At 48.2% G+C, this 27,092-nt stretch overlaps 1 protein-coding gene across 1 annotated transcript in view; it reads left to right on the top strand.

Annotated features, from left to right (window-relative positions):
- The window catches only part of SYNE2 (spectrin repeat containing nuclear envelope protein 2), a 286,324-nt gene extending 266,623 nt beyond the window's left edge, over nucleotides 1-19,701 (top strand). The window contains exons 100-114 of the mRNA XM_047079535.1: nucleotides 1,314-1,501; nucleotides 2,012-2,162; nucleotides 2,494-2,676; nucleotides 4,074-4,211; nucleotides 5,534-5,728; nucleotides 7,639-7,921; nucleotides 9,448-9,587; nucleotides 11,527-11,641; nucleotides 12,843-13,045; nucleotides 14,084-14,284; nucleotides 15,185-15,313; nucleotides 16,872-17,063; nucleotides 17,837-17,923; nucleotides 18,290-18,339; nucleotides 18,635-19,701. Of these exons, the coding sequence (XP_046935491.1) occupies nucleotides 1,314-1,501; nucleotides 2,012-2,162; nucleotides 2,494-2,676; nucleotides 4,074-4,211; nucleotides 5,534-5,728; nucleotides 7,639-7,921; nucleotides 9,448-9,587; nucleotides 11,527-11,641; nucleotides 12,843-13,045; nucleotides 14,084-14,284; nucleotides 15,185-15,313; nucleotides 16,872-17,063; nucleotides 17,837-17,923; nucleotides 18,290-18,339; nucleotides 18,635-18,848 (2,469 nt within the window). The 3' untranslated portion in view covers nucleotides 18,849-19,701. The remainder of the gene's footprint in view (nucleotides 1-1,313; nucleotides 1,502-2,011; nucleotides 2,163-2,493; nucleotides 2,677-4,073; nucleotides 4,212-5,533; nucleotides 5,729-7,638; nucleotides 7,922-9,447; nucleotides 9,588-11,526; nucleotides 11,642-12,842; nucleotides 13,046-14,083; nucleotides 14,285-15,184; nucleotides 15,314-16,871; nucleotides 17,064-17,836; nucleotides 17,924-18,289; nucleotides 18,340-18,634) is intronic.
- Nucleotides 19,702-27,092: the final 7,391 nt, after the last annotated feature.

Genomic DNA, 27,092 nt, shown 5'->3' with positions numbered 1-27,092 from the left:
TTGCCTTTCTCCCTCCTCCGGCCCTCCCATGGTGTGCAGAAGTATTCTCTGGGCAATACCTGAAAATGATGTGTTTATCCTTTTTTTTAAGAGGTTTTGTTTGTTTGTTTTAGTTTTTTAATTTATTTTTGAGAGAGACCAAGACAGCATAAGCGGGGGAGGGGCGGGGGGGGGGGCGGACAGTGGGAGGGAGAGAATCCCAAGCAGGCTCCACACTGTCAGCACAGAGCCCGAGGTGGGGCTCGAATTCACAAAACCACGAGATCGTGACCTGTGCCGATACCAAGGGTCGGACTCATTTTGTTTTTTAATTTTTTGTTGTTGTTGTTTATTTATTTTTGAGGCAGAGAGAGACAGAGCATGAGTGTGGGAGGGGTAGAGAGAGGGGGAGACACAGAATCCCAAGCAGGCTCCAAGCTCTGAGCTGTCAGCACAGAGCCCAACATGGGGCTCAGACTCACAAGCCGTGAGAACATGACCTGAGCTGAAGTCAGACGCTCAACGGACAAGAGTCAGACTCTTAACCGATTGAGCCACCCAGGCACCCCAAAGCTGTGTTTATTCTTAAACAGGTTTTCCATTTTTCCCCATAACCATGCATTGTCTCTTCACGAATTCTCTTTTTGCTGAATCTAGGAACTGTAGCACTGTTTGGCACAAGACTCCAGAGAGACCCTGCCCCCTCATTCGGACCCCATCAGTTGGGGAAGTGGGGTCTCTACTCCCAGACTCTTCCTTTGGGGCTATGGAGCCCTAGGATGGGCTCATGGAGAGGCTGTGGACAGCATACAGCTGCATGCATGATTTGCGGGGGCGGGGGGGGGGGGCGGAGGTGAAGATGGACCAAAGGTCTCAGTAGATTCGAGAATTCTGTGACCCATAAAAAGTTAAGAGTTTCTATTGCTGAAGTTTTAGGTCCTTCTGAAGAGATTCCCAAGGAAGACCTCCCAGGAGCCATGTCTAAATGGGAGGCCCTTGTGGTCTGGTGATATGGGGTGGATGCCATGCCTCCCCAGAGTCTGTGGGGCAGTGGGCTCTCAGAAGAGGGTACCCTTTGATCTCCTACCCCCTCTAGCCAGTTCAACAAATAAATCCAGTTGTTGCCAGTGTTGAAGCTTTGCCGGGTGCTACGGCACAAGGGTTGTGCAGAGGTGAGGGGGACGTAGTCATCGTTACTGATCCCAAGGTGGACGTGCATGAGGCCTGTGCCCCCTGGGCTATAAGAGGGTCTCGGGGGAGTGGAGATCCTCTGATGCCAATCTTTCCACCACCACCACCACCTCAAGGCGCTCCTTGCTCTATTACAACCGTAGGACCTGCAGCGAGACATCGAACAACACAGCGCAGGGGTGGAATCTGTGTTTAACATCTGCGATGTCCTACTGCACGACTCCGATGCCTGTGCCAACGAGACCGAGTGTGACTCCATCCAGCAGACCACCAGAAGCCTGGACAGACGCTGGAGGAACATCTGCGCCATGTCGATGGAACGGCGAATGAAGTAAGAAATGAGCCGCCCCTAAACGTTTTGAACATGGTCAGTGCGTCCTTCTGATCTCAGGAAGAGTAGCTGTGTTCTGTTCACTCCGCTTCCAAGGCTGTTGGCAGAGAAGGCTCAGTAGGCGTGACCAGTGCGCATGAAGTGAATTATTCAAGAAAAAAATATAATCAGGGCAACAGCTTTCCCCAGCAGTCCTGGGCCTTGAGGTGTAACCACGCTGGCCACTGTGCCTCTGTGTCCCTAGCCACAAAGTAGTGGGAGCTCTGTCTCCTGCCTGCTAACCTCTGTGACCTTCAGGAACTCTGAAGGGCAGTCCTAGACAGAAGGTGTCCTGACCGAGAAGGGGATGTTCCTGGTTATTTCTTGGAAGAGGGATATCAGGGCCTCTTCCCCTAAACAGTGCCAGTGCGAGGGGTGTCGGGAATTGGGCCCATCAAGGGAGGGGGAAAAAAAAATGGAAGCTCATTGTTGAAATGGCTGGCTTATATTGAGGTGCTCTCCTCCTATCAGAATCGAAGAGACGTGGCGTCTGTGGCAGAAATTTCTAGATGATTACTCCCGCTTTGAGGACTGGCTCAAGTCAGCCGAGAGGACAGCAGCCTACCCAAATTCCTCAGAGGTGTTGTACACAAACGCCAAAGAAGAGCTGAAGAGGTTCGAGGTAAGGGCCCCCCTCCAGCCCGCTGCTCCTGAGAATCAAGCCTCTGGGCAGTTCAGGTGACTGACTCCCTTAAGGGGCCGGCTCCCCCCACCTCTGGCCAGGGCGGCGCAGTCCGCAGCCTGCCGGCAGCTGCTGAGGCCGCTTTGCCAGGCAAGACGCGGCACGCGGTGAACTTGAGAGGCCGTTCTTTAGCATCAGGGCAGGTGAAGCAGGCTCTCCGCCGCCACTTCAGCCTGGGGGGGTAAGCCCTCGAGGCGGGCCGTCTGGGGCCGGGGAGGGGGCGGGCTGGCCCCCCGCGTGCCTTGGCACTGACGCGGCCCGTGTGTCGCAGGCCTTCCAGCGGCAGATCCACGAGAGGCTCACGCAGCTGGAGCTCATCAACAAGCAGTACCGGCGGCTGGCCCGGGAGAACCGCACGGACACGGCCAGCAAGCTGAAGCAGATGGTACACGAGGGCAACCAGCGCTGGGACAACCTCCAGAAGCGGGTCACGGCCATCCTGCGGAGACTCAGAGTAACCTTGTCTACATCACCCGCCTTACGTGTAGCCTTTCGGGGAGAAGCGATGTGCGGTATCGGGCTTAGAGCGAAGCCATGGGTAGACTTCATTTCAGGCCTCAGCTACCTGAACGTTCTCCCAGTCGGCCTTTCCTTTGCTTTAAGCCGAAGCTGCCAGCATTCATGTTTTTTAAAGAGGTTGTTTGCCCAAGAATAGGCTTCTTAGGCGGGGCCTGGTTATGTGAGTTGTGGTAACAAGCGCATCATTTTTCCAATTCTGGATACCCGGAAGGCCTGCACGTTGGCTCACAGACTGCCCAGAGCCTGGGCCGCTGCCATTACCCAGTGTGGCAAAGGTGCCTCTTCGCCTGGAAAGAGGCCCCGCCTTGCCCATCTGCCCGTTTTTGTGTGTCCCGTTGGTTCTTGCACTGTGAGAGCTGGAGACAGAGCCCCCTCTGCATTGTGGAGCTTGGGGACAGTGATTATCCTCCGAATTTCAGAGCACATTGACCTAGCCTCAAAGGTTGGGTTGGATTTTTAAATCTAATAGGCATTCACCTGAGATTTCTGGAATGTGGAAGGCTTGGGGTGTTAACCTTTGTGAGTCTAGTTGCAAACTGACCGGGCCAGTGTGGTCTATGGCTGCAGCAAGTAATTTTAACCCCTGCTTCTGTTCTCAGGGCAGAACATTCTTGAAATCATTCTAAGATGATGAAAATCTGGGCCTTTTTTTTTTTTTTTTTTTAACCCTCAAGAAGGAGTGGGCTAGATTTTCAGACAACCCCCCATGCATTAATTTCCTTATCTCCCACCGATTTGACTGTGACTGGTCATTTGGCACTGAATGCTGTCTGTCTGAGAATCAGCTGCCCATCCCTAAGGTGGTAACCCAAGAGGCATCCTTAATTGGAGGTGATAAATCTGGGTCTTCTTTCTCTGAGGGCACACATTCAGGATTACCTCAATGAAGGCAAATGGGGCACTAGGCCAGGCTTAACCCTGAGATCCGTACTCTTCCATCTCGAAGCTACTAAATCTTTGTGTTAAGCAAAAGCTTCCACAGAAGGCTAACAGGTAAAAACAGGCAAGGTGCCTGGCCCGGACTTTGAGGGCGTTCCTCAAAGGGCAGGTTGGGAAAATCACTGACTTGGAGAATTACAGAATTGCTGAAAGGACCCGAAACGTTGCAATCCGCGGTCCCACACCCTCACTTGCCCACAAAGACGCGAAGGCTCAGAGAAGTTGGGGCACTTGTTGGTGATCCCACAGCCGGGAGCAGAGCCCGGGCTCCCAACCCCACACTGGCCCCCTGATGCCCTGTGGGTCTCCTGGGGTACCCTTTCGTCTTGGCCAAAAGTAACCTTGCTGAACTGTCTTCTGCCATCCACCCAAACACCCGGTTCTCTTCCGCAGCATTTCACCAACCAGAGGGAAGACTTCGAGGGGACCCGGGAGAGCGTTCTCGTGTGGCTCACGGAGATGGACCTGCAGCTGACCAACGTGGAGCACTTCTCGGAGAGCGACGCCGACGACAAGATGCGCCAGTTGAATGTAAGGCCTGCACCCACGGCCCCTCTCGGGAGAACGCACCTCTGCAGGGGAGAGCCGGCCAAGCACAAACTTCACCTGACACCCTGAGAGCACATTCCAGAATTGTTAAAGCAGCCAGGCTGACCCCACCTGTGTCCCGCAGGGTTGTCACGAGAGAGGATACTGTTCCTTACAGTCGAGGGGCCACTGGCACGAGGCTCTGTATTCTTTGTCATTTATAATCATCCACGGGGTTCCAGACAGAACTTCACAAGGTGCTCTTTCCCCAGCTCTTGAGTCGGGGTGCAACGTGCGGGGTGTGGCAGGAAGAACATATGTATCAAGAGTGGGTTCATGAACAGATCTCTTCTGCTCTCTCAAATATGTGCATTTCGCTTAAATTTCATTGTAATTCCCTCCTGGGCTTTTAAAAGAAGTTGAAAAATAGAAATTTGCCTTCCTTTTTTTTTTTTAAATTAATTTATTTTTTAATGTTTATTTATTTTTGAGACAGAGAGAGACAAAGCATGAACGGGGGAGGGTCAGAGAGAGGGAGACACAGAATCTGAAACAGGCTCCAGGCTCTGAGCTGTCAGCACAGAGCCCAACATGGGGCTCGAACTCACGGACCGCGAGATCATGACCTGAGCCGAAGTCGGCCGCTTAACCGACTGAGCCACCCAGGCGCCCCTTGCCTTCCTTAATATAACGGCACCAATGCGGTGATTATTGGGTCAGCAGGACCAAATGCCCACGGGTGGTTTATTATGAGAAATTTTGTTTCCACTCAGTGTCAGTAAGACAAGTTTTTGCCCTCACACCCAGCGGCAGTAGATGTCTGTCCTTGCCAAACTTTTAGAATTATTTTAATTGTAACCGCTTCTCGGCCTTTTGGCTAAGATCAAGTGTAGAATTATTTTAATTGCAAAAGTCAGTGCCCAGAAGGGAGAGGGAAAAAATAGGCACAATCGTTTTATTTATTTATTTTTTTCATGTTTATTTATTTTTGAGAGAGAGAGTGCATGCGGGGAAGGGGCAGAGAGAGATTGGGGGACAGAGGATCCGAAGGAGACGGCAGGCTCTGCGCTGACAGCAGAGGGCCCAGTGCAGGGGTCGAACCCACAACCCACAAGATCATGACCCGAGCCGAAGTCGGACCCTCAACGCACTGAGCCACCCGGGCGCCCCCCTACAGTCATTTTAAATTATCTAAATCTTTATTGTCACTTTGTTAAAAAATCGATGAAGCTCGCGTCCTGGGTGAAAGAACGAAGTAGACATCGTCTGGATCCTCAGGGAAACTTTCCTTCTTTGAAATCGTCTCTCTCTCCTATTCTGAATAGGGTTTCCAACAGGAAATTACATTAAATACCAACAAGATCGATCAGCTCATCGTGTTCGGGGAGCAGCTGATTCAGAAGAGCGAGCCCCTGGACGCCGTGCTGATCGAGGACGAGCTGGAGGAGCTGCACCGCTACTGCCAGGAGGTCTTCGGCCGCGTCTCGCGGTTCCACCGCCGGCTGACCTCCCGCGCTCCGGTAAGGGGAGCGCACGCTCGTGCGGAGCGCCTCCGGGCTGCGCAAACTTGACGGTTCACCGAATGGGCTGCGCACACTTGACGTCTGGCCAAATTTTTACAGAGCTGGAAACCTATGTACTGGTCAGCTGTGACGTATTTTATGGTAAAAAGGAGAGCAAAACAGTTCTGTTTCTGCTTGTATTACTCCAGAGTCACACTTAACTTGGGGGCTCCCATTACCCGATGGAAGGGACGGCATTTCTGAAAGTTTTTGCGCCCCTCAGCTGTTTTCTGTGTGTTCCTCAGCCCAGGGCTCTCCTGGCATGTGTCAGCACCCGTAGGATGTGTGGATATGTGTTCTGGTTTTGCTTACGGTACTAATTTGGGAATGTGTTGGCCTTTTCCTCTTAGTGTCTGGGAGCCTTAAAAAGTTGTTCGTTTTGAGAGAGAGAGAGAGAGAGAGACTGAGTGTGAGTGGGGGAGGGGCAGAGAGAGAGAGAGAGGGAGACGCAGGCTCCAGGCTCCGAGCTGTCAGCACAGAGCCCGACGTGGGGCTCAGACTCACGAGCTGTGAGATCATGACCTGAGTCAAAGTCGGATGCTCAACCGACTGAGCCACCCAGGTGCCCCAGTGTCGGGAGCTTTTAATATTTGTGCCTTTCTGGTGCCTTCTTCTCACCTTTGAACTTTTTTTTTTTTTAAGTTTATTTATTTATTTTGAAGCAGAGAGAGAGCATGAGCAGGGGGAAAGGCAGAGAGAGAGAGGAAGAGAGAGAACCCCAAGCAGGCCCCACACTGTCAGCACAGAGCCCAACATAGTGCTCGAACTCACAAACCATGAGATCATGACCTGAGCCAAAATCAAGAATTGGACGCTTAGCCGCCTGAGCCACCCGGGCACCCCTGTTCTCGCCTGTGAAGTGACAAAAGCACCAGTTTCCCATAGCAACTGTGAGGTTTCCCTTGGCAGAGGGACCTTCTGGGAAGTTGAGGTGGCATTCAGGCCACTATTCAAAGTTCATTGCCTTTGTGTGCCAGAAGCTTTCATGATAACCATATTGAGCAACACAACTGGCCATTTTTTCCTTTTTTGCGTCTCCAACTGGCTAACTTGATGGTTATTTCTTCATCAGACATAGCCTTAAAAGTCACCATAGGTTCCTCATTTCTAAATGTAGCAGTTTCTAGGCATTTCTCTTAAACCAAGGCATTACAACATAGGAAGAATAAGGTTCTGTATCCTGAACAATAAGATTGAGGGGTAAGAAAGAAAGAACCTGGTACATACAGTCATGAAGTTGTGAATCTTAGCCAGAATACTCTTAATGGCCTTACATTTTTTTTTTGTTTAAAATTTTCTGATTCTTGGAGAAACCTGCCATTAACCACTAATAAAATGTTGGCCTCCATTTTCTTATCTTCTAGGGAAAGTTGTTTAACTTAGACCATCAAATGTCAGGTTTCTCCTAGGAAAGGGGCTGGGCTTTGCCGAAAATACAGATTCTGGGCCTCACACTAAAGCGTCTAAATTAGAATAATCACAACTAGGCCCTGGGAATCTGATTCTTTTTTCTTTAAAAAAAAAAATTTTTTTTTTTAAGTTATTTTGAGAGAGAGTGACCAGGGGAGGGGCAGAGGGAGAGAGGGAGAGAGAGAATCCCAAGCAGGCCCCATGCTACCGGTGCAGAGTCTGACACGGGGCTTCATCTCACAAACCGTGAGATCCTGACCTGAGCCAAAATCAAGACTCTGACGCTTAACCAACTGAACCACCCAGCTGCACCTAACCCGATTCTTTTTTAAAGCGGCCACAGAAATGTGGGCAGTGGCCATTTTCAGGAACTGCCAGACGAGGCAGACTCCCCGTGCACCTCACAGCTGCAAGCCTCTAATGTGGTTCATTCTGAAAACTGGACATCCCCACTTTAGGGCTTGGAAGATGAAAAAGAGGCCTCCGAGAATGAAACGGACATGGAGGACCCCAGAGAGATCCAGGCTGACTCTTGGCGCAAAAGGAGAGAGAGCGAGGAACCCTCTTCCCCTCAGTCCCTTTGTCATCTGGTGCCCCCGGCGCCGGGGCCCGAGCGGTCTGGCTGTGAGACCCCCGTCAGCGTGGACTCCATCCCTCTGGAGTGGGATCACACAGGTGACGTGGGGGGCTCCTCCTCTCACGAAGATGATGAGGAAGGCCCATACTACAGTGCACTATCAGGTAACAGCCCGTTTCCCGAGCCCTTGACATTGACCCACTTGGTTATGTTTTTAGCACTGTAGCAACATGGCCATCTCTGGATGACCCAGAGTCCAGCTCATGGCTGACCCAGACCTCTGTGGCTTCTTGTGTTCTGTCCTGCCCACTTTGACTTCCCTGAGAGTGGCTCATTCCTATGACAGGTGGAATGAAAGGGAAAAAGGAACGAAATTCACCTGGGGACATTAAGGCTATTCTCTGATGGCTCTGGCTGTCTGGGAGGCTCATCAGTGAACTTTTCAGTTGAGTTCTTCAGCGTATTGGTAGATTGTCTCCATTCTTTCTGTGGACTCCCCCCTCTCCCACAACGGGTTCAAACCATCAAGAGTCGGCTGAAAAAAATCCTTTCGGTTTTTTAAACCTTTTTAATAAGACAGATCAAAGGTAGTTACTCTTCTCCTCCCAGCTGACAATGTTTCTACTGTTTTAACTTAATACTTGGGCATTCATCTACAGATGCCTGCGGTGAGGAAAATGACATTATTCTTTTTCAGATGTAGAAATCCCTGAAAATCCTGAGGCCTATCTTAAAATGACCACAAAAACTTTGAAAGCGTCTTCTGGTAGGCCCCTGACCGTGCATGTGTCTCAACATGGCAGCCTCCTGTGGCGAACACTGCATCCTAAACCTCGCTCCCATGTCATGTCTGACCTCTGCCTTCTGTGGACACCATGCGCCTTGGTCCTTGTGTCATGGTGTATTTACACTGCCGTACTCACACATACCTGCGTGCTCCTTACAGAACCCTGCCCAGACAGGAGCAGTCTCCATGCTGTCCTTCTCCTGCCCCTCAGGCCTGTGCAGAAGGGAATTCTTCATGGTGTCTTTTAAAACTTTAATCACCCCCCCACCCCCCCGCCATCTAACTGAAGTTCTTCGGCATAGACCAAGCTTTCTTCACGGTGGCTTGGTTTGGAACTCCTTCCTTCCTTGCTTACGGTGCTTCCTGGGAAGAGGATGGGTGGGCAGGGGTAAAAGTACTGTTGCATTAGCCACAGGAGAAGAAACCGTCCTTTCCTTGATTTGCAGTTCTAACCTATGTTCCCTGCCCCGTCGCCATGTGCAGTGGTGGGGTAGCGCCGCGAGCGGCCCTCTGGCCCCCAGGTCCATGCTGACGTTCACTCTCCCCCACTCCTGAGAGGTCTTCAGTCCTTCTGGCCCTTTGACCTGGCCTCGCTGCCAGTGTCCCCGCCACTAGATGCCTGGCTCCAAAACACCATTCATCTTCAAAAAATCCTGTGTTTGTTGTGCTCCATCGTGAACCCATCTAGTGAAGGCACAATGCTGCTCAGTTGCATGACTCTCATTTCATTCCCTTCTGGGGCGTACTGACATTTTGCAAATGTGCATGCTTTGCAAGGAAAGCTGCAGAACTCATATTATACTATAACCTGATGCCATGTTACCCATGACCTTTTTTTGTGTAACTAAGTATGAATCCTTTGGTTGGAGAGAATGGACTGTCACTTGCTGTGTTTTGTTTCAGGGAAATCCATTTCTGAGGACCACTCATGGCATGTTCCTGACAGCCCTTCCTGCCCCAAGCATCGCTACAAACAAATGGGAAGTGACAGGAATGTACAAACCATCCCCTCAGATTCCAGCACTCCCTATAAACCAGCCTATGTAAGTCTCGACTGCACTGAGAATATAACCCAAGTGCATTAGTAGTTGAAATTCTTGAGAGAGAGAGAGAGAGAGAGAGAGAGAGAGAGAGAGAGATTGGTGTATGCTGCGTGTGCTCACTTTCAAGGGGGATTTTGAGCTGGTTTTCCCATGGTGACAGTATCTCTGCTGAGCCGTCCATACATCATTAGAACCCTGGCAAAACATACTAGAGTTAAAGACTGGTTTCTGGCCAAGAACGATCTTTGTGTACATGAACATGATGCGGCAGTGATTATTACTGTTGAGTCAGTCATCCGTGCAAGTAATGGAGAAGCAACATACTGGCTTTCCTGAGCTGCTCCCAAACTGTGTTCTGTTTACGTTTTGACTGCATATCCTATTCAAAACATCGTGACTTCGTATTCAGGAAGATTTGACCATGTACAGTGGTAGACATAGGTTTGATTCCTAACCCCACCAATAGAGTGCTCTGGGGCCACAGCACTTTGCCTTGCCTCCGTAAGCCTTCCTCACCTGAGGATAAACCTACTTTCCATTAATTGTTGTCTGTGTTGATTTGTAAGAATGTATAAAGAAGGCCCTTAGAAGTGGTCACTGTTACGATTATTACTATTTTTACTACCATATGTGGTTCGTTGTTGTTGTTTATAACAGTGACCATTCCTTCTTCATTATGGTTTCCTCGGGCAGCATGAGTCCTTGGTATGCTCTGGCTGTGCAGCCGTTGGGGGCCGCCAGCCTAGGATTTAACGTTGGCTCCAGATCAGCCTCAGCACAGAGGACTAGGGAGGAGCGAGTTGAAATTCAAATGTCTCTGTGCACTTTTAATCATCCTCTTCTGGAGAAACCAGAAGCGGTGGTGGGCATCACTGAATCAGTCTGCCAAGTGCCCACTGTGTCTAAGAATGGATAGTGCTAGATAATTGGAGAAGCTTCTGCCCGTATATGGTCAGGCCCAAGTCATTTGATAGCGGGCTGCCATGCCCAGTTCAGCAGCTCTTCCTCTTGCTTAGTAAGCAGCTGTCAGTTTTAATCTGCCCCTCTGTGATGCGGAATAAGACCTGACAGTCGTGGGGAGAGGGAGGGACCCCAGCACCTCACCTTTGCTTTGTATCCAGGGCCACATGGTTTGGCCTCCCCAGCATTGATGCTTGTGTTCCTCCCCTGGCCAGTTTCAAAAGCCTCCACCCTTTTCTGTGTGCCTGGAACCAGGCGTGTCACCAGAAATCTGAAGGGGGGGGCGGGGGCGGTACTTTTTTCATTCCACGCAAGTAGGCCATATGGACACAAACCAAAGAAAGCATGGCTTTACTAAAAAGGATATCTTTATTTTTGGAAAGTCCTGAGATAATAGGCCAGTCAGCTCTGCACTAACAGAAGAGTCAATATGTGCAGTGAAAGATAAATGCTCAGTAATGAATGACCCCCGGAGGCAGATTTGTCCTCTGTGTTTCCAATTCTGGGGATAATCTGCCAACCAGCTCCACAGAGTGACGAGGAGGGATGACTAAATTTTGTAGAACACTCTGCAAAAGCGAAAGTGTGCACACAGTAACAGCCTGGTAGCTCAGCGGTGGTTTTTAGCTTTTTTTTTTTTTTTTTTTTTTTTTTTTGCATGTTTCATTTGAGAAGTGTTAGGAAGCCCCGAATTAGGCCGTTTTATTTCCAATATTGACCTCTCCCCTGCTCCCCACCACCAGTCTTGGTCTTTACTAAGGCTTTATTTCTGCCGTTGGCTCTGCTTGCTTATAAATGTACCCAATAATCTCCATATAATAATCATTATATATTAAAAATAATTATTAATCGTGTAATATTAATATTAAAAGGAAAGGGGTCCTGTATCTTCATTTCCTACCTGTTCCTATGAACCAAGATACTCTTCATACAGCCTTTGAAATTTATAAGTGGTAACATAAAAATCGGTTCATTCTAGGTAAAGCTGCTGCTATCCCCAGGCACTGACGGTGGCAAAGAAGGTGCCAGAGCCTTGAATGGCAGCTCACAGCAGGAAGACGAGGGACTTGCTGCTCTCACCGGGCAGCAGTCAGGTACAGATAAATTAGGCCGTTGTTAGGACAGGTCAAGGCTATATTTTGGGTCAGCTGAGCATTTAATTTAAGTCATTGCTCGACAGAACATTAATTAAGAATTGACCAACTGTAATCCACCAAAATGGCTAAACTTAGTCTACGGCAGCCATTGTTATTTTCGAATCAGCTGACTTGTAGGGCACCTCGCTGGCTCAGTCAGTAGAACATGCGATTCTTGATCTTGGGGTTGTGAGTTTGAGCCCCACGTTGGGTGTGAAGAGTACTTAAAAAAATAAAAAAAGTTTTAAAGCAAAAACAGAATCAGCTGACTTGTATTTACGAACAAATTCCTAGGCTTTTTACTTGCAAAACTATTCTTTTTTTTTTTAATGTTTATTTTTGAGAGAGACACCGAGACAGAGTGTGAGCGGGGTTGGGGCAGAGAGGTAGACACAGAATCCAAAGCAGGTTCCAGGCTCCGAGCTGTCAGCACAGAGCCTGACGCAGGGCTCGAGCCCACAAACTACAAGGTCATGACCTGAGCTGAAGTCGGATGCTCAACCGACTGAGCCACCCAGGTGTCCTTCAAAACTATTCTTTAAATATTGACCAATGAGGGGGGTTGTGGGAAGGGGGATGGGCTAAATGGGTAAGGGGCATTAAGGAGTCTACTGCTGAAATCACTGTTTCAGTATATGCTAACTAATTTGAAGGTAAATTTTAAAAAAATTAAAAAAAAAAATATTGACCAATGAGCTTCATATGAAGTGCACATTTTAATGTCACTTGTATATAAAGATCAGACAGGAAGATGATGTCCAAAGAGCAGTCAGGTGGCTCCTCTTGAGACCAGTTCAATGATTATAAAAGTAATTATTCTCCTAAGCCAAAAGTCGAACTGATAGAATTGACCCGATCATTCATGAACCAGAAGAGAAAGCGCCGGAAAACAGCATAAACTAAACTGCTGAACATTGGACTGCAGTACACGTTGGCACCATGTTGGGTCTCATAACCCGTTCCGTACCTCATCCCAGCCTTTGTGGGAGGGTGGTGGCACCGGCCTTGAACCACAGCAAGGGGACGGCGAGGACTCCTGAAGCCAAGCCTCCTGCAAGGAGCATCCCCTTCAGGTTTTGCCATCCTGACCCTGGACTAGCTGGAGACCGGGAAATCTGTTGGGGCTACTGCTTCTTTTTACCGCAACTTTTTATTCCAGGCGCCTTTGACAGATGGGAACTGATTCAAGCACAAGAACTTCACAATCAACTCAGGATGAAACAAAACTTGCAACAGCTCAATTCCAAGATCAGCGACATCACCACTTGGCTGAAAAAAACGGAAGCAGAGCTGGAAACGTTAAAGATGGCAGAACCTCCCTCTGATATCCACGAAATGGAGCTCAGAGTGAAGCAGCTCAAGGTGAGGGGGAGGTGTGGAGGGAAGAGGGATCCAGAACGTGCATGTGGACGCTCGCTGTGCAGGACCAGCACGTGACACCTGTCAGCGGTGTAGGTGGCAGGCTGCAAGCAGGTGTAGTGCTCAGTCTGTCCCATTCCACTTCTGTAACGGGCAAGGACGCAGATGTAGGTTTTTGTTTCCATGCAGAAGATCATCTGCACATGATCCCAAAGCCCCCAGCGGTGCTGGGGAGGTGCATCTCAGATCCCCTGTGCTGGAAAGATCTGACTTCAGAGACCCCTCTAGACTCGTAAGGAGGTGCTAGTGGGCACCACCGGGCAGCTGAAAAACGCCCTTCCAAACTGTGCAATCCAGGCTGGTGGGGGAGCATTGAGAATGGGGGCGGGGGGAGGATCAGCTCACCTGCTGATGAATTCTGTGGCCTGATGTAGCTACTCTGTTACCCAGTTAGAATTTGTCACCCACATAGTCGGCCGTTGCCCCACTAGAACTAGCCAGGGAGCAGGGGAGAGGCAATTGGAGCCCTGCGCTTTGGCCGGGGAGGGGGGGGGGGGGGGCTGAGCCTGAGCTCCTAAGACAACCCAGGGCAGGGGTTTAGAGTACCCAGGCAGTCTTCACATGGGTATTAGTATTTTACTTTGTGCATCAGTATATCTGGGTTAACTATTCACCCTAAGTAATAATACTTCTGTGATATCGAGGGATTCGTGCAGGTTAACTACATGTACTTTATCTGAAAAACTTCTAATGTGGTCCAGAAATAAGCCAACCAGGACTCGGCAGGGTCTACTCATGCCTGTGGCTTAGTCGACCAGCCAGGAGCCGGGCCTCTACTCTCAGCCTGGTCAGCCAAGGTCACTGACCTTGTGAGGCAGCTCCTCACCTGATACCGCCCAGCCAGTTGAAAGCAAGTTGGCTCTTGCTTCTGCCGCCACAGCTCAGAGAAGCCTTTGGCAGATCCGTTCCCTGCTGAGGTTCAAATGAACCCCACATCGCTATTTTCAGAATGCCTAACCCAGTCTTTTCCCTCTGCGGTAGGAAATACTAAAAGCCTTTGACACCTACAAGGCTCTAGTGGTCTCCGTCAACATGAGCAGTGAGGAATATCTGCAGACTGAGAGCGCGGAGTCCAAAGAGCTCCAAGGTCGCGTCGGCCAGCTGGCGCTGCACTGGGACGCGGCACAGGGCGCGGTGGAGAGCTGGAGAGCGGGCTTACGGAGGGCCCTCGTGCAGTGCCAGGTACGCCGGCCCCCAGGCCCGGCCCACATGGGTGGGAGAGGCAGATATTTTTATCCTAGTCAGGATGCTTTGGCACACAAACACGGCTTGTGTTAGGAAACATGTGCTTTATCGTTTTGTTTCCAAGAGGCTCAGCTGCTGTCCCGCCCTGTGTCTCCTGCTCTGCTGCCCCCGCCCATTCTTAGCATAAGGGTTCCAGCGAACATTCCAGTAGGTCAGAAATGCCGCCCCACACTGCCCCATCTCTGTCCTTTTGCCAGGAGGACCGTATGTATAGCAGGGCGATTAAGAGACCTGGCTCAGAACAAGGGTGGTTTAACCCAACCCTAGAGCTTTAGTAGCTGTGCGACTCTGAGCAAATCACTGTGCCGGCTAGACCTCTGTTTTCTCATCTGAAAAATGGGAATCATGTTAGTCCTTACCTCACAAGGTAATCTTAGCCCAGCCCTCCGCACATGGTAAATGCTCATCCTGTGTGAGCTCTGACCCCATCTCTGGGAACGCGAGCCCCACCAGCAAGACCCCGTGCCCATGTGTCCCTGGGCCACGGCCTGTCCTGTTGGGGTGTCTCCCTTTGCCGCTGAATCCAGATTTGTGGAGTCGTTTGTGTGGTCTTTCTGTGTCATAGCAGGTGTGGCGTTGTGAAGCCCGGCCTTTCTGCTAGCACTCGTCACTCGACATGCATCACGCCTTCTGGGACTGTGCCACCTGCATCCTCTTTGCGGCTTTCCCTTTTCCTTGTTGGGGGGCCCTGGCATTTAGTTTAAATCTGGCCCTTTTATTCATCGGATAAAGACCAGAGCAAATACTATGAAGGCCCAACACATCAAGCTGCTTCTCAGCACACCTTCCCTCAGAGAAAGGGCAATACTATGACGTGTTGTGTGTGTGTGTTTAAAGGACTTCCACCAGTTGAGTCAAGATCTGCTACTGTGGTTAGCGAGTGCTGAGAGCCGGAGGCAGAAGGCTCGTGTCACGGACCCAGAGGCAGACCCCCAGGTGCTCCTGGAGTGTCAGGAAGAACTGATGGTAAGTTTCCTCCTAAGGGGTCCTGCACTGCCGCTGGCCCCTGGCAGGTGAGGACTCAGGGAGCTGCCCCTCGTGTTTCTTGGAACAACGCCAGCGTGACGTTTTGCTCTCGTGTTCCAGTTGGTATCAACTACTAAGCATCCCTTTGTAGTAGTTCTGAAGCAGGATGGCTTGCAGAGATGAAGGGCCAGGGCTAAAAGCAGGAAGTCCTTAAGACTCTCGGGAACGGGGGACGTACGGGTTTAGCAATATCCTGAGAAACATAAGGCCGTTTGATTAGAAGTATTTTCTCCTTTGTGAATATCAGGACTCCCTGGGGGAAAATATGCTTAATTACTCCACAGACACAATGAGCTATATGAGTTTTCTAAATCTGCTATTGAAAAGTCTTATTTCTTGAAGGGTAGTTGTGTTTTCATAGATTTATTTCACTAACCAGGTGACTTTCTTAGCCATAAGTTTGTAGGTGATTCAGTTATAAACAGTTTAAACTTAAAGTACTGGTCATTATTTTAAAAGCTTTTTTTTTAATGTTTGCTTAGAGAGAGAGGGAGAAAGAGAGGGAGAGAGAAAATCCCAAGCAGGTTCCGCACCATCAGTGCAGAGCCCAATGCAGGGCTCAGTCCCACGAACCATGAGATCACGACCTGAGCTGAAAGCAAGAGTTGGACACTCAACTGACTGAGCCACCCAGGTACCCCTTAAAAATCATGTTTATAGGGGTACCCGGGTGGCTTAGTCAGTTGAGCGGCTGACTTCAGCTCAGATCATGATCCCACGGGGTTTGTGGGATCGAACCCCACATCAGGCTCTGTGCTGACAGCTCAGAGCCTGGAGCCTGCTTTGGCTTCTCTCTCTCTCCCTTTCTGCCCCTCCCCCACTCACATTCTGTCTCTTTCAAAAATAAACATTAAAAATTTTTTAAATAAAAATAAAATTTTTATGCTAAAATCCTTGTAAAGCCCCACTCTCAAGAAGGGTGCCGTCCAGTAACCTTTCTGCAGTGAAGAAGATGTTCTATATCTGCACTCTCCAGTCTGATAGCTACTAGCCACAGGTGGCTGTTGAGCACTTGAAACGTGGCTATTGTGGCTGAGACTGAATTGTAATTTTAAATCGCCACATGTTGTGTAGTGGCTACCAAAAGGGACAGCAAGCAAGGCAATCGACCACACAGGCTGATTTCACCAGACACATGCCTCTATTCCTATAAAGTATGCTTAAGCTGCTGTTTCTCAACTTACCCAATTTAGATTTTTTCCTTGACTTTGCTACTGCGGTGGACAAAGGTCTAGTCTTCCCCTCACTTCTTCTAACTCCTCCAGCCTCAAGTTGTCTTCAGAATGAGAGGAGTGGAAAATAGGGGCAGGGTGTCACCTACTTGCTGCCCAAATGATGCTAGACTTGCAGATACACCCAGGTACATAGCTAGTAGAACGTTCTGGAGTTGACCACCACCCGTCATCCATCCCGGAACTGTCCTGGCACTAAGCAAGCACCATCTGGCCACAGTAAGCAGCGGCTATTTTTATTTGTATTTCACACATTTTATTTTTAGCAACTGAAAAAGGAGCTCGTGGAACGTGAACCTCAAGTAAACACCTTACAAGAGCTTTCAAACAGCCTTCTTATTAAGGGGCATGGCGAAGACTACATTGAGGCTGAAGAGAAGGTACATGTTATTGAGAAGAAACTCAAACAGTTACTTGAGCAAGTGTCCCAAGACTTAATGTCCTTGCAGGGCAGCCAGGTGAGTCCACTTGTGGCTTTTAAATACGTGTGGTATCAGATGCCAACAGAAAAGCAGAATGGCAGGCCTCGCTGTGGGGCAGAGGCTAGAAGCACGTGGTCCGAGTGGCGCCTCGAGTCCCGCCCCTTCTACCTGGGCGGCCTTAAAAAGTTACACAAACTCTTTGACTCGGTTCTGTCCTTTACAAGAGGGAGACAACAATATGGTACCTACCTGTTCGTATGGCTGGTGTGTGAAAAACCAGTCTAACCCCTCTATCATTTCTGTCTTTCCTTCATGCGGAGTAGACTTGAGAGTACTCCTTCACCGTCCAGGGCGCTCTCTGCTGCCCACTCTCTCATTTTTCTACTTTCTCGTCTTTAAAATGTGATCCAACTCAGAACGAATGGATACCCATACCATGGCTTCACCAGACTCGAGGGAGGCCCACCCCTCCATTCTAGAGTGACATTTCTACCTGTACAGCCAAGGCTATAGTGTGTTGATGGCCACATGATCCTTCAGCACATCTGGCAAGCTGTCAACCCTTGAGGCAGCTAAACTCGGTCTCCCCCCATGTGTGCTATGGGTTTTTAATGCTGTGCTTGGCCTTGCCTTGTTTACATTCCTTTCTGACTGGAGAAGCCTGTGTTAAAGGGCTCTCTCTTCCAGAAAGATTTGAGCTGGGGGAGGGGTGAGCAGAGCAGTGAAACTGCATGAAGCACGTTTTGCGCTCTTGAGATTACTCAGAACCTCTGTTTCCCTGAACTGAACCCTTGGGGTGTGGATTTCAGAACCCAGACCCATCTCTGCCCAGCTTGGACGAGGTAGACTCTGGAGACGAGCCTCCAGCTGCATCCACACCAGCTCCCCAAGCCAAGGTGAGAGCCCCTTTCTGCCCCGAGAAGCACGCTGGTTATTTTTCGAAGTTACTGAGATGACAGGAACTGGAGACTCCGCCCCCCAGTAGGCTGTGAAAGATGGGAGCCCTTCTAGTGTTGTTGAAGGGGCTTCCTGATCTCTCCCCATTAACAACAGATCATCAAACTGGACCGCGAAGCTCTTGTTACTTTAACAAACCCAATGATTTCTTACCTCCTGGAGTATAATCTCAAATGTATTTGTCTGGTTTCAAAAGCTTGGCAGAAAGATGAGCTAAGGAAGGTGTATAATTTAAGAAGGAAGGAGGTTTTATCATGGACAGGACTAACCAGTCTTCACTTACTAACTGGGTTGTTTTTATCCAGCAGTTTGGAGCAGAGAGGATGACGAAAGACCAGAACAAGGCGGACAGCAGGTAGGGGGGATGCAGTCACAGAAATGAGTCCTCTGTTCCACACACGCACACACACACACGCACCTCACCAGTCTTGCCAATGCCACGCTCCAGGTGTTTTTAAGAACCCAGTTGACTTGTTTTCTTCAGTCTGGAAAGGGGCTGGGCTGCTCTTCCAGAACTGAACCTCAGTCGTGGGCACCCACTTTCACGTCAGGCCCCGGATGTCTCACCTAACGCAGGCAGGGGTCAGGTAGCTCGAAGGGGTGTGGCGTCCGGAACCTCCTGCTCACCTCTTCACCTGGTCTGTTGGCAGGGTGCCCGGCCCCGGCAGCTCGCGGCCACGGCGCTCCTTCCTGGCGCGGGTGATCAGGGCGGCGCTGCCCCTGCAGCTGCTCCTGCTGCTGCTGCTGCTCCTGGCCTGCCTGCTGCCCTCCTCGGAAGAGGACTACAGCTGCACGCAGGCCAACAACTTCGCCAGGTCCTTTTACCCCATGCTGAGGTACACCAACGGGCCGCCCCCCACCTAGAGGCCCCGCCTGGCCTGCGGCACCTCACCACCGCCCGGCTTCGCGGGTGCCTGACCCGGCCCCTGCCCCATCAGCGGCGGCCGGGCTGGGATCTCGCCTCGGACACTGCCCTCCAGGCTGGCCGGAGAGGGCTTCCGAATGACATTCTGCCCTGGGGGCAGGGAGCCGGGCAGCGGGCGCCCCAGGCAGTTTGACAAAGCTCATTGATGGGTCTGGGATCTCTGGAAACTGCAGCTGCCTGAAGAGCCGAGCTCTCCGCGAATTCTGATTTATTTGAAAAACGACATTATTAAAATGTACCTACTCTGCTCAACGAACAGTAGCGTTCACCCCATGTTACCGAAACACGCTAGCGGATTCCACCTTAGAAATGGTTCAGAAACTCACGTGCACCCTTAGCTGGTTGACTGAAACAATCATATTTAAGAGATTTAGAATTAATTTTACTCCAATCAGCTAGCAATCTTGAGCTACAGGTTATAAACCAAAATGTTCTGTTCTGTACTTAGGTCTGCTCTTTTATATTGCTTTAAATTTTTAAAGAAATTATATTGCATGGATGTGGTTATTTGTGCATATTTTTTAACAATGCTGGATCTGTATGAATAATGTAAACTTTGATTTTTTTAAAAGAATCAGATTTTAGCTTGACCTTTTGACTAATGTACAGTAAATGCCAAACTACTTGATAGGGATGTTTTTGTAAGTTAATTTTATAAGACTTTCACATTTAAAGTGATGCTTCAGGTTTTGTTTAGCTGTTTGGCCATGGGGGGGAGGGAGGTTGTTACAGAAACTTGAAGCTATTTGTGGTATGTACAATTCAAATGTTTCTCATTAAAACAACCATACAAATACCCATACTTCTGTTGCACTGGATTATATTACAAGTTAAGTGTTACGCATAACCTTCTATAGAACAAAAATTATTTCTAAAATATTTGCTGGAGGGAGGGTGCACCTGGGTGGCTCAGTCAGTTAAGCATCTGACTTCAGCTCAGGTCGTGATCTCAGGGTTTGTGGGTTCAAGCCCCACATAGGGCTCTCTGCTGCCAGCCTAGAGCCTGCTTTAGATCCTCTGTCCCCCTCTTCTGCCTCTCCCCACCTTGTTCTCTCAAAGTAAATAAACTTTTATTTTTGAAAGAGAGCGGGAGGGGGAGGGGCAGAGAGAGGGGGAAACACAGAATCCAAAGCAGGCTCCAGGCTCTAAGCTGTGGTGGTGGAGTCCCCTCCATAAGGAATGTGGTAAAAAAACAAACCCTCAAGATAAGGGAAGGCAACCTGGCTGCGTGCATACGTGACATCCCTCATGACCCTGTAACATGAGACCATCCAATCAGACTGTATGTCTATACGTTACCCATATATGGGAGACAAGCAGAAAATGCATAAAAGGCTACACCACCCGGGTGTCCGGGCTCACTTTTCGGGTACGAACCCAACTGAGCCCGTGCTAGCACAAATAAAGTTGCTTCCTGGAAAGAAAAGCCGCGGTGTTAGGGCTCTCTGTACAAGAAACCTGCTACACTGTCAGCACAGAGCCAGAAGCAGGGCTCAAATTCACAAACTGGGAGATCATGACCTGAGGCAAAGTCAGACGCTTAACCGACTGAGCCACCCAGGTGCCCCAATAAATAAACTTTTAAAAAATATATATTTGGGGGGATTTATTGGTTTTAATTCCAGGCCAAGCTTTATATTATTTAACTTTGTACAGAATAACTTGTGAGATCTAAACTCCCACAACCTGCATATGTAGAAATGACCCAGTGTGTGTCCCCCTAATGCTGTAGGGAGTGATGAGGGCAGCATGGTGGGGAAGGTGGGTACAAAGGAAAGGATCATTTCACCCAGATTTTTCTATTCCCAGCTCTCTCCAAAGCGAACAGATTTTAACAAATGTTACAGGGATTTGAAGTTGCTGAACCAGTTCCTGGGTTAACTGTTCCTCACCTGCAGCTCTTGACACACGGGAGACACCACTGACCTAATGGTCACCTCGGTCAGTGCCCTCTCTCCTTCTCTGCCAAGCACAGACCTCAGGGGAAGCCAAGGATGCTTATCTGTGGGTGAAGCCCAGACTCTCAGCGCCAGTGGCCCCTTCTGCAGGTGAGACATCCCCAGGACATGTGCAGTTCCCGAGCCGCTTAAGGGACCAGTTGGAAGAAAACCAGTCTCCACTTTAACAATTGACGAAAGTGTTTGATAGGGAGAAACGGGCACTTCAAAAAAAAAATTTTTTTTTTAAGTAGGCTTCATGCTCAGTGCAGAGCCCAGTGTAGGGCTTGAACTCATGACCCTGAGATCAAGACCTAAGCTAAGATCAAGAGTCAGGCACCTAACCAACTGAGCCACCCACGTGCCCCACTGTACTTTTTTTTTTTTTTAACCGCCAAGTCTTTTGATGCTTTAAAATAATTCATTTCTTTTCATGGATTACAAAAATTCCAGGGGAACATTTAAGGGAAAAATGATACCCAAACTTTTTCTCTAAGCCACTGAGTTGGTTAGAAGGAGGTCCTTGCTCCAAGTTTTGCAGAATCTTGACCTCCTTCTCTTCCAGTCCAAAGGAGGTGATGGCTCCAGAAACCTTTGACCCTGGAGCAAGTCAAAGTTCCAGTGAAAGAAAAGCGTCTGCATTTTAAAGCCTAATTGTACACATACATTCTCAAAATAACGGTCTTTGAGTCTTGAGTCTATATGTCAGGCAAACCAGGACTCTTACGTGGGTGAGCTGCATTTTATTTGAACACACAGTGCCTGTGGTCATAAATCACCAGAGTGAGATTAGGTGACCAAAGATTAAATTGCTGCCATTTAAAAAGTCTTTGACAGGGGCGCCTGGGCGGCATAGTCAAGTGTCCAATCTCGTGGTTCGAACCCCACGTTGGGCTCTGTGCTGACAGCTCAGAACCTAGAGCCTGCTTCAGATTCTGTGTCTCCCTCTCTCTCAGCCCCTCCCCCACTAGCACTCCCGTCTCTCTCAAACTTTAAAAAAAAAATTTTTTTTTAAGTCTTTGACAGCTTAAGACAGATTCTAACCCTCCTGAAATTGTAGGCAAGCATTTGTTGCTTATGTACCTTTTTCTGGGAAGACTGTCCATGGTTTTCATCAAATTCTTAAAGGGTGCTGCAAACCTAAAATAGAATAGAATTCAGATATGGGAACACGGACTAATTAAGCCTAATTATTGAAAGTTCTTATATTCCCAACAAATACATTTTTAAAGCCAAAATTATGAAAAACACTTTATTTAGCTTATGTCACATTAAACTTCTTTCCATAAACATTAAGGGGACACAGCAGAGGGGAAAAGCAGTCGTGGGAAGAACGGAAAGCAGACCTCAAAACTTGCTGTCACACAACATTCATTTGTAAAAAGGCCCAAATGTACAAGGCTGCTTAATGGTACAAAGCATTCACCTGAAAAAATGACAAGCTATAGCCAGCCAACAGGCTCTGAGGTACACAGGACCACCAGATGACAAAGCCACAGCACCAAGAGTCCGGGCAGTTAGACACCCAGCGCAGAAGAACAAACGTGCGGAGACTGTGCTAATAGGAGCTGCTCAGGACCAGCGTTCACAAGCCTTCGCCCTTCCCATGAAGGAAATCCTCCCACACATTAACAGCCAGCCACTGGCCTCACAAGTGGATAGGATCCTTGGAACTCCAAAAATAAAAGAAAGGGGGGGAAAGAAGGATCCTTGACTCCAAAGCAACAAAAAGGGTTATAAGAAGATTGCATATCGCAGAGACAGTGCACATCTTCGAGCTGTCACTGGAGCCGAAATTCCAGCAACTTTGAGAGCTACAAAGAATACACGGCATGTGTTTCACACGATTGTATACCAAACTCCACGGGGAAGCATCAGTAAGTACCTAAAAGGTGTGAGAATTTTACAGGGGTAAATTTCCAAGGAACCCCGTATTCCACTCCAGTGCATCTGGGGAAAGCAATAGCAGATAGGAGGTGACAGGAATACCACCCACTGGCTTAGGAGCCCAGGGTGAGGGAACCATAGAACTCTTCATTTTCTGTTCCACCTGTATAAAGTTTTCTGCAGGCCCCATCTAAGCCAAAAAGGTAGGAGGACCTAAAGATACAATAGAGGGCAACCGTAACTTTTTTTTCTTTCTTTTTTTTTTTTTCTTTTTTTTGAGAGAGAGGGCACAAGAGCAAGGGGCAGGGAGAAAGAGACAGGAGAGAGAGAATCCCATAAAGACAGAGAGAGAGAGAGAGAGAAGTGGGACACGAGCTCCCGAACTGTGAGATCATGACCTGAGCTGAAGTCAGATGCTCACGACTGAGCCACCCAGGTGCCCAGAGGCAACCCTAACTCTAATGTGTGTTGCACGCTGAGATTCACATCAAGCAGCAGGAGCAATGCTGGCCAGGCAGGCAGAAGACTTCCATTCCTGTCCAACTTTTGCCATAAGTAGTTTTATGACTTTGAGCAGGTCAGCTTACCCCTCTGGGCTTTAATTTTACGTGTGGATAAAAGCTGAGACTCAACCTCTATGTCAAGTTTGCAAGCTGTCACTGTGCCTACAGGGTATTGCGGAAATTGGGAAGGCCCCACTTAAACCACAGCAGCCATGCGTGTCAGATCGCAATTGATGAATGGATTCCACAGTCTAAAAATATTTCTTTAGTGTTTTGGGGTTTTTTTTGGTGTGTGTTTTGTTTTGTTTTTAACTAAACTGCATGATTACTTTAAGCTTTGGAACTTTACTTGTGTTTAGCTCTGTCACTAACTGCCCTGTGTGACCTTGAGCAAGTTTGCTTGTACCCTCTGTTTTCCAGAGCCAGAAAATTAGGATAACGGTAATTATTATGAAGAGTAAATGCAGAAGTATGAGGCATGGAGAACTGTGGCACACAGTAAGTGTTCCACAAATGTTATTTTTAGGTACTAAATGATGTATTTTTATCATTTCCTTCACGTAACCTTTATTATGTTTTCTAAAAGGCTTTCAGCAGCTTAAAGAAATGGGTCAAATCTTAATAAAAAACATTTTGTTTCACAATAGACCTATAGACCTATAGCAAGCTCCTTAGCTGATTTAAATAAAAACCAAACTTTTCACATGCTAGAATATTCTAGATTTGCTTCAACCTAGCTTACTTTTATGATTATATAAGTCACTCTGCCAAGAACTGGTAACTCATGTCTTTTTACTGAACTCTAGAATAATTGCCTTCTAGCTGAGTCGGCAGGTGAAATAATCCAGATAAAGACTGTCTCACTGCAGAACTTTTGTTGATTTGCCTTGTTTTGTTTTTAATACAGTTGAGATCTTCTAGATTTGTTATTAGGCTGACAATCTTCCGTTCCCACCTCAAGTGTTCAAGAAAAATCTCTTCAAAATGATGTTAGGGTCGAATCCTCTGTAATGGTCCCAGTAGACAGTATGAATGTGACAGGCCTGAGGCCACACAGAGGGGACGGGGGAAGGGTGGGGGACAAAGGACAACGTGTGCACACTCACTGTGCAGCCCCAGGCTCGCCCACACCGTCCTCTCTAGGAATTGCCAGTTCCCTCCCGGGATTCCGAGTGAATGCTCTCTTCTAACGTTCCCTGTGTTAAGAATATTCCATGTTAATTATTTCATTAACATTTGCCGTATGATTCTGTATGAGACACTCGTGTTTTTGGAATTAAGCCCAAATCTCACTCGTCTCCCACAAATAAGCTTCTTACATTAAACAATAACTTGCAGATCAAAATGGAAGAAAAGAATCTTGCCACACGAGTGTGAGGCAAAGCTAAGATCATTTTTCCATAATACATAAAGTGTAGCTGGGTGGGGTTTTTTTCCCCCTCCGATACTCAAGTTAATTCCTGTTTACATTTATCAGGTCCTATTTCCCCGAGTTAATTCCTTTTGAAAACTGATCTTGGAAACAACAAAATCCTGGCTTAGCTATGGCAGAATTTAAAGTTGTCTATAGATCACTTTGAGGGGTATGGATACCCCCCAAAAAAGAAGACATTTAAAAGAAAGCACTATTAAAAAGAAATGATTCATCTTTAAAATGGATACTGAGAGTTTACCAACAACATAAAAACTGCACACTGGTGTCATCTTTAGAGGACACGTTTGGAGCAGATGGGCACAGAGATTCAAAACACTCCATCTGCAGTGGGGGAAAGGGCCCTAAAATATTCTAAACAAAATGAAGAACTCTTTTCAACTATGCGCCATGTCATCTCAACTGCCTACTTGGCCCAGATCCCAGTTCTAAGAGACAGCCTTGCACGGAGGAGGCCCCCCCAGGCTGGACTAACCTGTACCAGCAGCACACCCCCCTCCCCCAAATGGCAACCTGAGCCAAGAAGAAATTACCAACGTGTTACATCCCTCTCGTGGCTGAATCTAAATGCAGTGAAGCAAGCAGCCTCAAGAAGCATGCGGGAATAATGAGGGGATGCGTAGTGGGTGCTGGAAGGGTTTACTCAAGCACATGCACCCTCCGGGCAAGCACAGGGTTTGGCACGGAAAGGTGCTTAGACACCTGAGACAAATCTGGTTTCTACCTTGGGCAGCAAAATCCAACCTAAAAAATGTCACTGCATGCTCCTGTGGCAGTGGCTTGGACCTCATTCTGTTTTGTTTTTGTTTTTGAACCTGGTAGTCTCTTTTGTAAGTACAATTAAGAACATTTCATCAGCAGGGGCACCTGGGTGGCTCAGTCAGTTAAGCGTCTGACTTCAGCTCAAGTCATGATCTCACAGTGTCGTGAGGTCAAGCCCTGCATCGGGCTCTGTGCGATAGCACGGAGCCTGCTTCAGATCCTCTGTCTCTCTGCCCCTCCTCAGCTTGCGCGTGTGCGCTCTTTCTCTCTCGTGTGCGCATGCACAAAATAAACAAACATGAAAAGTGAGAGAGAGAGAACTTCATCAGCAAATACTTGTTCAAGACTGCCTCCTTTGCCTCCCACTTCGGTTTCCCCAACCTGCTATCTTCTGTTCAACGTGCAGGGTTCTAGGCTGCCCAGAAAGAAAGAAAATTGACCTTCTGGATGACACTGGTTCCCCAGTTCCTGTAAAAGGCAGTCCATGTGATCTATACCAAATCTCACCTAGGCTGCAACACTGAGCCACTAGGAATAATTTCAGGCCACCTTAGACTACAGACAATGGCGTGTTCTCTAGGTCTGTGTCCACGTGTTTCTGAAACGGCTCTGCTCAACTTTCAGTAAAACACCAAAATTAAGAATTATCCAAGGACTCCCTAGCAGAAACCAACCTTTACAACATTGAATTTCATTTTCCTAATGACTTAGTAAATACAGAGTGTGCTAGTAAAGTAAACCTATTTTTGAAAAGAGAATGAGTTTAATCTCCTCTCACAAGGTAATTTTTTAAAACATCATCAAAAAAATCAAACATGATTATTTAACTGCTCACTTTCAAGGTACAGATGTAACTCATTTTACGCATTCACCATGTTCCTGAAGGTTTCCATTATGAAAAAGTGAGTTAAAATTGTAATTTCAGAGGTGCTTTATCACCTCGTCCTATTTATGTTCCACTTGAAATAGGAACTAATAGTTTACGAAGTTCCCCCCCCACACTCACCATAGAAATGTTCTGATAAGAAAACAGTTCAAAAGAGCCGTAGGATGTAAAAGAATTCTTGCTATAAATATCCCTAAATATATATATATATATATATATATATATATATATTTATATATTTTTTTTTTTTTTTAAGTAGAGTTTGCAGACCAGGGTTGTTCAGGTGGTAATGCTCACCAAATCTACACTGTGGCCATGAACCCGACATACCAGTGTGTCTGTAGCCATTCATCTTTCCACGGAACAGCATGCCTTGCACACACAGCCTGACGTGTCCCTGTCTATGGATGGCTGATGTGACAATTGTGGATGTCCCGGGGAAGCACTGTGGCTGTGACCCAAACCCACAAGAGAAACCCATTCCTGCAAACACTGGGCCTTTCTCCCGCACACACTGGGCACCTGGGACAAGAGAGTTTTGAGGAAGGAAAATTCCAGGGGCAGTTAGATTTAAATCTCTACAATCCTCCATGAAAGTGATCACAAACACACATGCACCCCAAATAATTAGCAGGCTCTATGAATGCAAACCAAGAGGAATGAACCTCTATGAAGATGGCAGCAAGGTCAAGTGCGGGGGTGGGGGGGGGGGCGTGGGGGTGGAGAACGTGGCTCACTTCCCAGCCTGACCACCGGCTCCCCAGGTTGCAATCCCT

The sequence above is a fragment of the Lynx rufus genome, unplaced genomic scaffold (assembly GCF_022079265.1).
Source record: "Lynx rufus isolate CCGP_SWC_20201006 ecotype Redwood Valley unplaced genomic scaffold, mLynRuf1.p SCAF_17, whole genome shotgun sequence".
Taxonomy (NCBI): Eukaryota; Metazoa; Chordata; class Mammalia; order Carnivora; family Felidae; genus Lynx; species Lynx rufus.
This window is presented reverse-complemented; position numbering and strand designations above follow the sequence as displayed.